General features: G+C 33.2%; 1 protein-coding gene across 1 annotated transcript; it reads right to left on the bottom strand.

Moving 5' to 3' along the window:
- Window positions 1-1,274: 1,274 nt before the first annotated feature.
- On the bottom strand, window positions 1,275-12,486 carry LOC118276320 (uncharacterized). Its single transcript, XM_035594582.2, has 6 exons — window positions 12,281-12,486; window positions 10,336-10,493; window positions 4,933-5,067; window positions 4,290-4,497; window positions 3,492-3,636; window positions 1,275-2,309 (listed from the first exon to the last, which is right to left on the bottom strand). The coding sequence occupies exons 1-6, from the start codon at window positions 12,372-12,374 to the stop codon at window positions 2,138-2,140; spliced, it is 912 nt and encodes a 303-aa protein (XP_035450475.2). The 5' UTR covers window positions 12,375-12,486; the 3' UTR covers window positions 1,275-2,137.
- Between the last annotated feature and the right edge of the window lie 4,493 nt (window positions 12,487-16,979).

Here is a 16,979-nt window from a genome sequence, read left to right as displayed (position 1 = left end):
AATTTGAAGACAGAATCGAGACTTTTCAACTAGAAAATAGGATACAATTGTATTGATTTAAATTCTTTATTGTCAACGCGAAATATGGATGTTTTGTTAGGAGTATTCGCTGAACGCTTTTGTTCCTAAATTGGTATCATTCATTCGGTGTTACGGAAACTTTTCAATATTTTGTTATCATTTTTGTAACAATTTAATTGCTTTTTGCTTTGTTTAGTGAAGTTTGTAACAATGGTATCTGTTACATTTTGTTTTGTGCCTTCCTTTGATTATTTGTTTTCTAAAAAAATGATTTTATCTAATGGCTATGATGAAAAGCCCAATTTGATCAAATGCGGCGTTTTCAAAGGGCGTTGACTTCTGACTGTAATATTTGTTTTAGGTACTTTGTAATATTCACATAGAACAATACTCTTTCGTTTTTGTCGGTGGTCGCACTAACATATATTCATACACATCAACAGCTTGTAACTGGCCACTGCTAACCAAAGGACTTTTCTCACTCAGAGAAGGTTTAAGGTCGCACTCGCGATGATTTAACCAACAATATTATAAATAAGGCATAAGTAGAATTGCTTTAATATTATTATTTCTGCTTGTTCAATATTCATAAACCTTTTACAGAGTTTCATTTATTATTAAAAGTAAAATAAACAAAATTTACCGTCGACTATGAAAATATTTTTCTCATAAAATTGAACCATAAAAGCGATTACTTACTGTATGAACATGTACCGCGGAGCAAAATTATTAATAAAATAAATTATACTTGACTTTAATGATGGAAATAACGTTTGTGGGAAAATTATGGTAGTGCAATAATTACATAATATTATTCACTTTTCATAATTAAATCTTACATCTTTTTCCCAAAATGGTTATATTTTATGACGATTTGTTGGAATCCGGGTATCAATTACTATCATGTGTGTCTAATCTAACTTATGGGTACTTTTTCACCAGAGAGTACTATGCTACGTTTCGTGGATGCGTCTGGCTTCCATCAATCATATTTGATACACATAGCTTAGCACTGGTGGAAACTAGTCACAAAGAGTGAACATAATATTGTTCATCAGAATATCTTTTAAACTGATATTGATAATTTACTAAAGATAAACGTATTTTGTTTCTCATACTGATTTATTGCTATGATTTTATCCAAAGGAGAAAATCGAGTTCCAAATTCTAAGCAGTCACAATAGTAACTACGAGGTACACTCGAGACAAACAAAAAGGGGTAATAAAATTAATTTAGAAAAAAAACAACATAATAAATAATAATATTTTTAATTTAATAAAATATAAGTACATCTCTTTGAAGGCATTTCATGAAGTTTATTCAGTCTGACATAATCACACACATTACACAAGTTCAACTATTTATCTTTATGTATGGTTATAATCACAAAACGCCTAAATAGCTAAAGCAATTTTGATAAAATTTTTAATAATATTTGTATGGGCTTTATGATATTACTTACTTAACCATTGTGCTCATATTAATTGTGAATGAATGACAATTTTCATCTAGTAAGCCCATCACTTTTTTTTTTCATATTTTTTATGAAATGGTTTAACATTTATGAATAAAATAAAACTATATCACATATTAAATATGTAAGTAAGTACAATAATGTTGTAATCTAACTACTATAATTATAAATGGAATATGATTTGCAATTTGCATAAAACTTTGTACCTATACACTAAATAAAAAAACTGTACTTTCTAAATTAATTATTTTGAACTATACTGTGTACTACGGCTATGCCTGCTATGCTATAAGGTATCGATCTAACTAGACATTTTTATGAAAATATTACGAATATTTGCACCTTTATGTCAAATCTTTGTCTAAAATAAATCTTGTTCTTACAGTAACTATAAATAATGGGAGGCCATGGTATCACTAATGTGTCATGGACTCTGAATTTGTAACTAGACTTTTCACTACTACTAAACATTTCAAAATTGGAAAATTCAATTATATTTTATCCAAATCCCATTTCAGAATTAAATATGGAAGATAACAACACAGTATGATATAAAAAAATCATCTAAAATCAAGATTAAAAATAAAAGATGCAAAATTCCTTAAACATTGAATGGCGACGCTGATCTATTATTTATTTATTTATAATTTATTAAAATATTGTTCTAATTGAGGCACTAGACTACCAAGAGATTGGGCGTAGAAGTCTGGTCTGATGGTTTTATGATCCATCATTATATCGACGGTAAGGTTATTTAAAACCAGTAAAGTTTTGAAACCAGTTGCTCTTCCAAGACCCACATCTTGCTCGATCCTGAAAGATAAACAAAAAAATGTTAGAAATAACCTCAGAAACGGCTTAACAAAGAAAGATACAAATAATATTTTCCTGCAGGACCTATTTAAGACGGTTTTTTTTTGTAGAAGGAAAATCATCCAATGACTGAATATTGAGCGAGTGTCAGACTCTTACTGACTAAAAACCACCCCGATCCTACTCCTGCTTTTCGAGTCGCAGCCTCGATAAGCCCGCTAGGTAGTCCGCAGCTCCGAATGATGGCTCTTTGAAACGCGATGTGCCGAACGCACGGATTAATTAAGACCTTACCAATGCAATAAGCGATGTTGAGACTGGATGGTCATAATAAACAAATAATTAATATTGCCATCGGAATAATTGGAAGAAAATATTATACAAAAGTTCAAAATAATTTCAACACACCAATAAACAACTTAATATCTTTCATTACGTTTTAATTTTCATTACACATTGTGTAATTCACTCATTATAACCGTTTTCCATTAAATAAATACTTCAACTTATAACAATCAAATGAACGTATGAAATAAAATCTCGTTTTGATTAAAATTTAACAAATCGTGACAGGTTATAATGAAACCACATAACAATGGATCCGTCCAAAGAGTATCGAGTGTAAATAATTAAAAGTTTAATTAAAATCAAATAAACTGGAATGGTTACGTTATTAAAATTTCATCAAGTATACAACAATTTTATAGACGTAACGTTAATGAATGTAATCGAGAATTTTATTAATAAGTAGTATACGTTTTGTCAGTGATTGTTTCCCAGGTATTGTTATTGAATTTAAAAAAATGGTACTGTATTTAAAAAGTAATAAGTCAATCTATTGTCACAGATCAGGTTTAGACTAATAATCAACTATTAGATTCTTTAATAAAAATACCAATGAATAAGGCAAAAGAAACTTTGTCCCATTTTTTGAAGGTAGTGTATTTACTTTGCATCGATCTATTTAATTTTAATTAAGTTTAATTAAAAAATAACATTTTCCCACTTTAGAATAATATACAAATTCACTAACATAATATGACAACCAGATCCGAATCAACAATTTATGGCTCCGTGTGGGAATCGAACCTGCTACACGTTGCGTACTCGCCTTTTGCCAAACCACCGCACCAACCGTGCACACAAAATTCAAACCACTAAATATAATAATATAAAACTTACATGTCTCCGATAAACAACACGCGACTGGGGTCTGACACTCCAGCTCTCTTCATCGCGAACTCTCCGAACGCTTTGCCAGGCTTGCCCAGTGTAACTGGTGTACGATTGGTTTCTTCAGCTACTAAGTCTGTGAATGCTCCCGTGGCTAAAATATATGAAAGTTAATATAACATCATCATCATCATCATATCAGCTATGGCTGATATGATGATGATGTTGCAGATAAGGCAGTGGACACTGCTGAACGTAGACCTCCCTCAGATAGGCCGGTTGAAAACGACCTGCATTCAGCGGCAATTATGTATATTACCATCACCTGGTATTAAAAGATTATTTGAACATACGGTGTGTTTTTTGTAAACGTTTCCCCACATCAGAGATTTTCTCCCGTGTTGTTTGTGTGTTTACAACATGTATGATCACATACACACCACACCTAGACACTGAAGTATGATTTGTGAATCCCACCAAGAGTTGTTTCGTGCGGGAATCGAACTCGCATCAGGTGCAAGCAAATATTAACTTGATGGTGGTCAAGCGCATGTGACAACCATTGTATCTCCTACAATTTTCTTTCTATAAAACTAAACAGAATTTTCTTAATCCGTCCGATGATGGGCGATAGGTATATTAAAGAAGGGCCAATTTAAAAGAACTATTAACCGACGAGCATACATGAATAGACTAGTGACTGTTGATGAAGCGAAAGAGGTGTGGAAGAATCGTAGCAATGGGCGTTCCATTATCTCAGCCTACCCCAAAGGGCACAGGCGTGAGGTTATGTATGTTAATTATCACCTAATGTTCGGAATCCTGGTCTGTAATACACGTATTTGTCAGTAGCACCGCACAGGAACAGCACTTCGGGTCTGGTCAGGTAAGCGCTGGCTTTGTTCAATTTGGGCAGGTTCACTTTGAAGTCACAGTCCATCACTACAGCTCCGATTTCTGGGTCATCATTGGAGTAGAGGACGTAATCTTCATAGTAGTCTGTTCCGACATCGGGCTACAAAAGAAAAAAGCTTAAAATAAAATAGAGGACAGCTTGCACAAGTTGAAGCGTGAACCTCAATTTTTTTAATTTCTTTAATATACTTTGAAACTTCTTCTAAGTCTGAAAAATACTATGCTGAAAACCAAATCAAAATCGGTTCAGCCAAACGCGAGATAATCACGCACAAACATCCATAAATACAGAACAAACTGAATCCCTTTACTTTTTCTTAAATCGGTATAAAAGAAAATAGTGATATAGACAAAATAGTGATGTCCTAAATCTGGGAAGCAGTAATTTCAATTTTCTTTACCACCTACATTTTTTAAATTGTTGAAAACCGAATGAAAATTGGTTCAACCAAACGCGAGATAATCGCGCATACACAAACATACAGGAAAAATAAGAACCTCCTTTTTTTGAAGTCGGTAAAAAACATAAACTTACCCCTTCTTTGATTTCAAATCCATAGGACTTCAACACATTGTTTGTCTCTGGGCAGCTGATGCTGTAAACCTTCTTGTCAAAGTTGACTGACTTCAGGTATTCGGCGATCGCGATTGCAGGTACTGTGAGGTTCTCCTGTAAAAAATAATGAAATTAGACTAATGTATAAGAAAAATGAATAATTTATATGTCTGTCTAATTGTTAGTGTAGTAAATAGTTTCAAAAATCCAATGTGTATAACAATCAACGAACTAGAAACTGAACCAAAAAAATCAATGTTTATACTGAAAACCAGAAACATTGATTATTTGTGTTAAAATAGCCAATTTACTTTATTTTATGGTATAAGCCGATAAAAGAGCAGACCGATTGTTTAATAGTAAGCCATCACCGGCGCCCATCTACACCCAAAACACCAGAGGCTTTACAAGTGCGTTGTCGGTCTTTTGGGGGTTAGTGTTGTTGATTAGGAATAATTGACTAGGATTAGGAAGATTGGGGGGTAATTGTGCTTCCGGCAATCTCACACAGACAACGAAACAATGCAAGCGTTGTTTCACGTCGGTTTTCTATGAGGCCAAGGTATTACTCCGTTCGAACTGGCCCATTCGTGCCGAAACATGGCTATTCCACACTTAATTCTTTTCTACATAGCATCTATATACTAGAAAGTTATGCCGTGCGATCCAAAATCAAATTCATAATTTAGCAGTCAGAATAAATAAATAAAACTATCGCTAAATTACGATACTTACCTATTGATATACAAAATATATAACAAGTACATGAATGTGTGTAAAACAATCACACCCAAGAATAGTAATTCCACGTAATGTAGCCTTGTTAGTGAAATAAATCAATTATGTATGGATCAACAGATTTTATGTGAGCGCTAAAGCAATATTTATGATCGTCTTACGAGATTGCCAAGCATTAGTATTTTAGTATTATTATAAGATATACTAGGTCGGCCCCCGTAGCTTACTATCACATAATGATTATTATATTTATTTGTTTTAATGGTAATGTAGAAAAAAATTGGATAGGTACAGGTTCGTAGCTGTAAGAAACACTAATGTATGGCATATAGCAAAGTTTTTCTAATTTTAATTAGGGGTTTATTTTCATTTCATTAGTAAAAATTCTTCAAAATATCGAAATTGGATAGTCTGTCTGACCTTAGTTAATCAAATATTAGGCGTGATTTTACGCCTGACATGGATTTAAAGTAAATTTGACGCTACATGGTATTGCTGTTTCTGTTTTCAAAGCCTTTAAGGAGCCTATTTACCTTAAGTTCTGCATGTTTACTGTTTTATTAGGCATTTAATGTAACCTACTTTTTCGATTCTATTATTTTTATCTAGAGCGTATTTTTTTTACAAATTCGAAAACAGAAATAACTGTATTGGGGACAAGATGTCGACGACAAATTCAGAATTACTTCAGCTAAAAGAGATAAGCAAATAAAAACCATATGCACAGCTAATTAGAGTTCTAATTACAATGGAGGCGTAATGTCTTATTGCTACGAAGAATACAGGCACATTTGCATCACTGAATAATTACTTCCAAGGATATTCTTATCAGTTATGTTAATAGAAGTAAAATGATCATCGTTGGTAATAAACTGAATGATAATACTCAATCTTTTGATTGCAGGAATTAATTTATTTACTCTCAACACGCAATAACTCTTTGTGTAAACAAATTTTTGTTCCTGGTCTAGTTGCGATATGTGTACAAAATTGTATTTATAGTGACATAGGTGAAAATGATGAAGCTAGCGTCCGGAACTGCGGACAACGTAAAAGGTTACCTGGGGCCTTAGTCTGCTATTACAATTGTGTCACAATGGTCGATCACTGAGCAGTGCAAGAGGGATGGAGCTATACAACCGATGATCGACCATTGTGACACAATTGTAATAGTAGACTAAGGCCCCAGGGCTCCAGCTCAAAGCAGGAGAAGAAACGGGGTGGTTTTTAGTCAGTATGAATCTGACACTCGCTTTCGGAGAAAGAACGGGGTGATTTTTAGTCAGTAAGAGTCTGACACTCGCTCTCACCCAAGGCTGGAGAAGTCATTGGATAATTTTGCCTCGTAAGAAAAGAGCTTGGAGTCGTTTAAAAATAATAACAATAAATATTTTTTTTATCTCATACTAAATTGTTTTGTCCACTACCTCGCTTGTTGGTAAGCAATGATGTGGACAACGATGGGGTATGTATTGTACACATGAAAACGTATACCCTAGATAATGTAAAATTATATTCCTCATTCTATTCCCAAAAATAAAATATATAAATTCAGTGCCAAATATGAAAATCCGTTCAGACGTTTGGTGTGATTTTATACCAAACATCCATGAATAACTACCTAAACTTAAAGTAGGTATGTTTTTATATGTAATTAGGTACATATATTGATAACTTTATCTTACTGCCACGTCGATTCCGATTGCATTAACATAGCCAACGTGGCAAGTTAGATAAAGGCTTAAAAATATTTATAGTGTAGATTATTTACTTATCAGAAGAATGACTATAGAAATATTCTTATTAGACTTTTGAGATAAGTATATAGATATATATTGTCAGGCTTTTTATCCCCGCAGGAGTAAGCAGAGGTGCACAGTAAGGCACGTAATGCCACTGTACAATGTAACCCACTTTTCACTATTAATGTTGTAAGTCCCATGTAGTAGGGGGTGACATACTGGGAACAATTCCAGACTCTGTGCTGTACTGAGAAATTTTCGAAAAATGCCCAGCAATACTTCGCCCGACCCAGGAATCAGAACCCGAGACCCCTTGCCTGGCAGTCGCACTTGCAACCACTACGCAAGTGCGACGCAATATTTTGAGATAAGCTAAAATCATAAATAGATATGTTATGTTATCTATTTAATGATTCACTGAGTGGCGGCACGCGTTCGCTGGATGTCTGACGTGTGAGTGAAACGTCATAGCGAAATGTATGCCAACGATTCACGTGACGATGTTAGTAAAACAGTTTTCTATAGTTCCCATAGAGATATAGGTACTAGCTTATGCCAACAACTTGGGCTGGGTAGTAGCTGAAAATCATCCTATTGGAACTTGTATTTACGAAGTATTTTTGTAATAATTGACTGCATGGTTAGTGTGATGGCTAGATACGGAGCATCCCGCATGGAGTAAAACTAATTGTGTGATCCACAAATTGTTATTTCTGGTCTGGGTGTCAAATATTATGTATGTAAATTGTATGTTTGTAAACGCATCCACGACACGGGAGAAAATTTTGGAATGGGGGACCGTAAAAAAATCCAACAGTAGTGTTTAGTTTCAATTATTTTGCATCAATATTTTATTCAGCCGTTCCGTTGTGATTGAGAACTTTCGAAAGAAATGCATTATTTTTCAAGAAGTATTGTGAATCTGTTTATATGCTTATCAAAATGCATGGTTTTATCTATTTATCTTTATCTTTAAGATTATCCACGTTACCAAGTGTTGAAACATGGTTCTCCTAAATAGCAAGTATAAAATTGGGTGAAATTCTTTTACTTTTGCTTCCTAGTTCGAAGTTCGCAAGACGGGCAGATTTCCAAGTGACTATAGAATAGTATGGATTGGCTGGCAGCCACTTTTTGATTTATTATTGGTTTGCCATCTTCTTAAAAAACACATTTTAATTTTTCTTGCATTTTCAATATCTGGATTTAATTTTAAATTGGGTCAGATTTGAGTCCAAAATTAATAGGTATTCATAGCATTTAATGTATTTTTCATCTCTGATACATAAAAAAATGTGTTCAATAGTTTAAGTAATTAAATAAGATAAAAAAAATTATACTTTGCAAAAATATTTTTTTATATAAAGATATAAACTGCAAATTCACGATGACTTTATAAAGGCGTGTAAAAATATCAAATAAGTATTTGAAATTGAAAAGATTAATGACATAATAATACGTAATCTGTTATAACTATCAGCTGATCACAGAAAATAAATATAACTAAGTCTTGGACAAAAATCACCAAATCATGCCTAGTATACGAATATTTTTTAATATCTCAAAAGATTAAAATTTAAATATCATACTGAACTCAACAAAATCTATTTATAATAAATTATTAAATGTCATTTCTGACGTGTGATCACGGATTATTCCATGGATTGGTTTTGGATATTAAGGAGTATCAGCGATATGTAAGAGAGGTTATTTTATTAATTGATCATCAGTTAATTCAGTAAAAGTGATAAGATTTGACATATTTGTCGAATGTGCGTGTCAATTCCATAAATAAATTAGCTATGCACTCGTTCCATTAGTATGAACAAAATCTGAAATGAACAAGATTTAATATTTTGCTTATGGGAAACTCTTCCGTTACTGAGTGCCTGACTGACAGACAACGCACGGCAAAAACTACTGAACATGTTTGTTTCTTAAGTAGTGCAGAGCAGTACTGAGGGAAAATTTGTCAAAATTTCTAAGGAAACGGGAAAACAGGAATTACCTATTTATGCATACGGCTCAAAGAGCAAGAGTTGGAACGGGGTGGATTTTAGTCAGTAAGAATCTAACACTCTCTCTTGCCCCACCCAAGGTGGGAGAAATCAGTGGATGATTCCTCCCCCGCCCTAAAAAGTATTGTTATAAATACAAAGTCAATCAAATATGTTATTACCTACTGTTCGGTAATTTACTACAAATAGCTAGACAATTTACCTCTCGATTCAATCAATGAAGGTTATTAAGGCTGAATTAGTCTGCTAACAATAAAGTCTGATTGCTAACAATCTGAATCATTGTTCGTCTAGTCACAACTTTTAAATTTACTACTGTAACTAATAACCGACTTATGACAATATGGTTGACCTTTTTCAATCGAGTCTCGTTACATTTAGTTTAAAATAAGTATTTTGAGTGTCTGTTTGTATTATTGAAATAACTGCTTTATACTACATGCATTTGAATATACATACGATACATACACCAAAATCCCATTTTACCGATTAATCTCTGAAATGGCTGGACCGATTTCGACTGGAGTTTATTAGCAGAGAGCTGATGTACTAAGGAGTAACGTTTAAGTAAATTAGTAGGAGTATATTATTGTAGAAAAGAATCAGAAACCTAAATTCCGTCATAAGTCATTATACTACGCGGACGAATTTGCGGGCAACAGGCAATTTTATTTAAAAAACATTTTAATAGATTTAAGTACTCGTCATATTAGTTTAAAACTATAAATAAATATAGAATTGTACTCTACAAGATATGGACCAGCACGTTGTTTAAATGAAATAGTTCAAGATGAGAAACTCTTTGATTTGCACGTTTTAAAGAATGAAGTTACGTTTTTGGTTACTAAAATAGTGATAGATAATAATAATAATATTTTACTTACACAACCATTTTCAATTTCCGCGTCTTTAAACCGCCTTTCATAGTTTTCTCTACTTCTAAGGCTGTTGTTTGAAACGAAATGTATTTTCTTCCCATGTTTCTTCATCAAACTGAAGAACTTTCCAACGCCAGGTAATGCAGTTTTGGCCCATATTACACCTAGAATAGAAATCAAATTTAATTTCTATACATACTTAACACATTGAACGCACGAACGGTTGAATGAATTGAACGAACAGTTTTCTATTGGCAGTCAAACCTTAAATGACATACATATTTTAAATTGGAATATGCTGTGAGTTAGATTAATTAATTAACGGACTTATTGATTTTTGAGTCTAGGAGTTGCAATTACGACTGTCAAGTAAGGGGTTTCAAGTTTCACTCAAAAAAAAAACTATTTGGCGCTTTTCGATGATTTTACAAATGTACAGAATCGGAAATTGCCACGGATATTGCAATAAGGTCATCTCTGTCTAGTCTTTCGGGGATAAAAAGTGAACGATAAAAGTGTCCTTTGTTAGTACATAGTCTGAAAAACATAACCTAATTTTAATCACCGTTTTATTGCATATCAGCGTCAAATTATTTTCTAAACAGCTATAAAAGAGCTGCCAAGTCCATAAATAAAATTCGTTTTATTGCATAATAATCTGGCATCATCCATTTTTGATAATCTCAACCGTTATGCATGAGTACTAAGATGAAGCGGAATATTTTTGAAAATATAAGTTGGTCATTATAACTGTTGAGATTTCAGAGGAAATAAATAAACTAGTTGTAGGAAATACTATAAATGTAAGTAAAGCGGTTACAAAAATATGTATATATTTCAAGACAATAAATCAAGAACATTGACAAATCTAAAAATAAAAGTTAATAAAAGACCTTAAATTTTCTTTACATCCTTAATTTTTTTAAAGTCGGGCAATATCCCTAAAATCGTTTCCTAATTCTGAAAAATATTATGCCAAAAACCACCATTGAAATCGGTTCATTCAAACGCTAGATAATAGCGCACAAATATACATACATAATACATATATCAAATCATTTTTTTCTCTGACTTCAGTAAATCATTTAACAGAAGATACTATATTATTTTGTAAACGCTAATTATTAGCGTATAATATTTCATAGGAAATCAACCTACTACATAGTGAATATAAACCTATAGGTATTGTTATGATCATTAACGAATGCCTGAATACTCAACATAATCAATTTTATCATTGAACTACTAAGTTAACTAGACATACTAAATTAATTAGAATTAATACTAAATTAAGCAGAATTTAAATAATAATTTAAAAAGTATTGGTTTATAATAATCCCATAATATTCCTGATTCAGAATCAAAACGTATATTCAATGTGAATGACAACAGCTGATGTTGACATTATCGTTGAAGTACACTTCGTATAGATAAGATAATATACACATACTTGGCTGGATATATTTCATTTCCTACTTTATGAAGCAGTATAAGCGTATTTTAAATAATATATAGTTAATAGTAGGATTTAAAAATGTTTACTATACAATTATACTTGTCAAAAGAAAGGATATTCCTGTTCGTTCTTCCCCATTCGAAGCCACACTTTGGAACGAACACCTAGCTTCACTGGCAAACAGACTGATGAACAACTCAATTTGACTTTTTAAAAGTGCCTAATTAAGGATTAATTGAAATAAATGTTTTGAATTTGACTTTAGTTTAGGCTTAGTCACAGCCTAACATATTTTTTGATAAATTGATTGGCAATACTCGGAACTAAAGGTCAAAGTAACCTATCTAGTATCAAAACCGGTTTTACTAGACCAATGCACAAAGAATCAATAATAGAAAATATTTCAAATCACACTTTTGACACAATATTAACTAATCACTGGGTAACAACACTATCAATACATAAACCAATAATAAACGAATAATCGAAACATACCATCACAATCCGAAAAAACGTAATCGAATGAATCGAGAAACGATTTAAATTCTTCAGGTTTTAACTCCTGCAGGTTCACTGGTGTCGAATTCATATCGAGAATCGATTTTCTGTTATCGATACACTGTTTATATGATATTTATCGTTGTTTTATGAGCACACGTGTGTTCATAACCTCGTCGCGATCACCACTGCGCTTGCGTCAGACTTCACGTAAATATAAGACGGCTAGACGTGTGTGTTTCCATGCAAACCGTTCATGCGGCATGTTTTTTTAATGTGTGTGAGTGAGTCATATGTGCGAATAGGAGAATGGAATTGAATTTGAATTAAATCGATTTAAACTATTGTATTGTTGTTCTATACTAATTGAATTAAAGTGACAAGGACGGCAATACTTTTAATTATAGTTGTGTTCTATTTATGTACAGTTTTCGATAAGTTACTTTTAGTGCCAACGGTTTCTTTTGCATGTTTTTGTAATATACCGTATTTATGGTGTAACTCGTTCAATAATTATGAAATGTAAACATGATTATGAAAGTTACGGTCGACTTGCAACTTTGATAATATAGCTGTACCTATCTTTGTATATTATGTTTAAATACTCAAATGGCACTCAATTTCAAGACGCTCACAAGAGTATTTTTGTCACTACAAATTCTTTATAAAAGACAGAGATAGCAGGATATTTAAGTACAACTTCAAATTAAGTAGCGTTTCAGTACTCGGTCGTTAGTGCTATTTTTACCCTAAGCATCAATTAAATGGGAGGAATGATAGATTACTTATTATTACTTAGTATCACAATTTGCAATTTTTTTTGGGTGTTACATATATTTTTTTAATGTGTCACAATTTTTACCTGTGTATTACGTTACCGGTTTAATTTAAGTAGTAGTTTGCAGAATTGTTTTGTAATTTTTTTTTTCATAGATAACAAGAGTATACTATAGACCTGGCGATTCTCATGCGATGAAAGAATGGACATTAATCACTATGCGTGCTCAAGGCAGACGGGAGATTCAGATGTTATGCACTTACTAAAAAAAATACTTTTTTGCCAACAAAATCTAAAACTTTTTCCCGTAGATCGATCAATCGGGTCTTCCAGGGGTGAACAACCCTTTAAACAGGGTCGACTAGATTTATTACCCGTTAAACTTTAGTAGCACCCTAGAGAGTCTTATGAGGCAGCGAACTAGCCTAGGAAATTTATCTACTCCAGTGGCCTAGGTATCGGAATTAACCCGTAAGGTAAAATAAACTTCACCAATCTAAAGAACGATATAGTTTACTGCGAGCCTAGTTATATGCTCTTGGGGTTTTTAATATTTTATACTTAAAGGTGACTTTAGTTTTATTGGAAGAGCTCTAAGTATTATGTGGTGTTTTATGGGCATTCTCGAACATGAACCTTAAGTTAGGAAATAAAGAAGTGTTTTTGAGCCATCCAATTGTGTCTGTCGGCCAGGATTTAATTTGCTTATGTATTTCAAATAGTTTATTTGTTAAAGTTATATCACCACTAAAGTTTGGTTATATGGATAAGCTGGTAAACAAGCAGACGGAACCTGATGGTAAGTCGCCGCCCCCCATGTCCAAGTGTTCATTCACTTGAAACATCAGATGCGTTACAAGTGCATTGCCGGCCTTTTGGGGTTAGGAATTTAAAGGTTGATGGGGAATCGGGGATTGGGAAGATTTTGAAGTTTGACCTCACTACATAAAACCCAACAAAAGCGTTATTTCACGTTGGTCTTCTCTGACGTCGTGGTATCACTCCGGTCGAGCCGGCCCATTCGTGCCAAAGCATGATTGTCCCACACATAACCAATTATGCCTACCTATATATATATTCCTAAATTAATTTTAATGCCAATCCTCTAGTCAAGAGAAGATTGCATATAGAAATGTCATATCTCTAAAAAGTCTCGGATACTCCACAAAATATAATACAATGGAGACGCACCGCCACAACTTATCGATCGCCCGTCCACGGCGCGATCTCGACCTTGATATTAATTTTTACCTTAAACGAACCAAATTCTAAATTATTGTATCATTATTTTGATTATTTCTTTCTCACGTGATATTATTATATCATTTATTTTTGGTATGAAAACATTTGTCGTGGTTAACTAGATTAATTGATCGTTTAATAAACAGCGTACGGTAACGTTTTTGTCAATGACGTTATTCAATTTAACCATCGTTAGTCTTAGGAGTTGTGAGAAACTATTGGATGCAGGCGGCAGATTATTTTTTGGTAAGATGTAGTACAGGGGTATTCAGATATATTTTTTATATTTTGCAATAATAATTTATCTTCTAGTAGTTATGCAAAACTTGTTTGTCAGAATAGACTAGTGCCAAGCGGTACCGTCTCCAAATTATTTTAAATGCTATTTTTATGTTAATAACGGTCGTGTTTAGCTTGCATAAGCTTGAGCTTACTGCAATTCCTGGCGACGCACTTGTATCTCCTCCGGAGTTTCGCGTATCCATAGGCTTCAACAGTGTTGATAGGTAACCATCAAGTGTTCCATCTGCACATTTGAAATTTGCTGTTTCATAAAATAGTTATTTGGTCAGTGTGAAATATTTCACATTACACACATATCGTAGGAAAATGCCAATAATTTACACGCAGTGTCGTGCTTTTCCACCAGTTTTATGTGCTATGTAGCTATGCTAAAGATGTAATAGCTAAGCTGTGAAACTATGTGACTGTTTCCACTGATACTAAACTATGTGACTGTGCGAAGAAGATGCGCAGCTCGAGTATGCAATGTATATATAGCACGCATCTTTCCATATATTAAAAAAACATAGCTTAGCTGACTCTGTTTCCACGAGTGCTAAGCTATGTGTACTAATGTAAGCCAAACGCATCCACAGTAACGTAGCATAGCACATCTCTGGTGGAAAAGCACCCATATACACGATTACACAAACATAGATTATTACTATCACAAACTTAATACATTGATAACTCAAGTGTCATACGTTTTAACGTATGAATATTAATAGATAACACTGACGTTCAGCGGGCTGTTGCTATTGTAAACATTGCTATGAATAATACTACAGGCTCTGCATTTAAAGGAATTTCTATTCTCATACCAATAGGTTAAGGTCTTAAATGCAATACTCGGTTCACAATTAATATAAATGTACTAGGTATTGTATCGTTTGTGTTGCTTTAACAATAATGACTTCATTTTACCTGTAACGGAGTTGTTATATAAAGTACTAGGTATTACACTACTTGTATCGTCACGTCTTTTATCCGTGAAGGGTTAGACAGAGGTGCACATTACGGCACGTAATGCTATTGTAATCACCAACTTTAGTTACCATGTGTGGGAGGTATAAGTCCCATGTGGGCATAATTCCAGACTCTGTGTTAAAGACTCCGTAATACGTTGTCATTTTTCTTTGCCTTTTTTGATCGACCTGGATTACCTGAAATTTGGTCCTATACAATTTAGTACTGGTAGTAACAATGAAACTAACAGTCTTATGACACAGGTTTTGCATTGAATAATTTTTTTTTTAGTTTTCGGTTTTCAGGCAATCTTTTCGAACCAACATAGAGGTTTGAATTGTACCCGGTATTAAAGTCATCACCAGCTCATTTACGAACCTATGATTAAGTATAAGTATTTAGTAGTGCGAGAATAACATCCATGAGTAACATAATTATTTCACACGTGATTCTTAAGAGCATGACTAATGAATAGGCATTAGATAGATGTTTTTCCTTCCTGTACCAACGCCTGTAATTCCTTTCATATTACTATTGGGAGCGACAAAGTGTATGGGCCATCTAATAGTAAACAGACTAGAAATGAGAAACAGTTCGAAGTATGACGAGTGCGATATAATTTGCTAAATGAATTAAGAGAAATTCGAGCAGACCAGCAGACCACTTTGACTTTGACTTCGATTTTAACAGATGGTAAGCAAAACCGCCACCCGTGGAAAAACGAAACACCAGAGGCGTTACAAGAAAATTGGTTGAATGGTTCCAAAAAAGCAATGACCTATTAGCTCATCAGGATCGTGCAAAGTATTGCCAATTGAATTTTAATTCACCATTTCAATAATAGCACGGCTATTTAAAAACAAATATAAAAATCTATTATTACCATTCCTATAATAGGAAATGAATGAAAACAGTTGACAACGATTCGAAATAGTCACGGCTGCATAGTACGAGTAAGCCTATCAAATTATAGTTAATTATTTTTTACAATCTAAAACAAATCGATTTGTTCCAACATTGACATTGGAAGGGAACGAGGAAATCTTACATTATCTCTACCGTGAACGATTCCAATAATTAGCATAATTGCTGGAATGGCAATTGTTTTACTTGAATTAACGTTTTTCCGATGAAAAAACTCAGATTTGTCGACAAAGGAAAATTCCAGATTGTGGATATTGACGATGAATGAAAAACTTCCTTCGCGTTTATTTTTGAGGTTGTTGAACTTGTGGAGGTGTATTTTATTGAGGTTGGTAATGTTATACGTACCTATTAGGTTTTATAGAAAAATGGAATAGTCTTGGGTGTCGTTTAATCTACCTCTTACTTATACAGGTATATGTTACGTAGAAGGAATCAATTTTGAATTTTAAGACATAATCCTGTCTATTAACAAGATTATAATAAATATGCTGGACTACAAAA

This window comes from Spodoptera frugiperda, chromosome 31 (assembly GCF_023101765.2).
Source record: "Spodoptera frugiperda isolate SF20-4 chromosome 31, AGI-APGP_CSIRO_Sfru_2.0, whole genome shotgun sequence".
Taxonomy (NCBI): domain Eukaryota; kingdom Metazoa; phylum Arthropoda; class Insecta; order Lepidoptera; family Noctuidae; genus Spodoptera; species Spodoptera frugiperda.
This window is presented reverse-complemented; position numbering and strand designations above follow the sequence as displayed.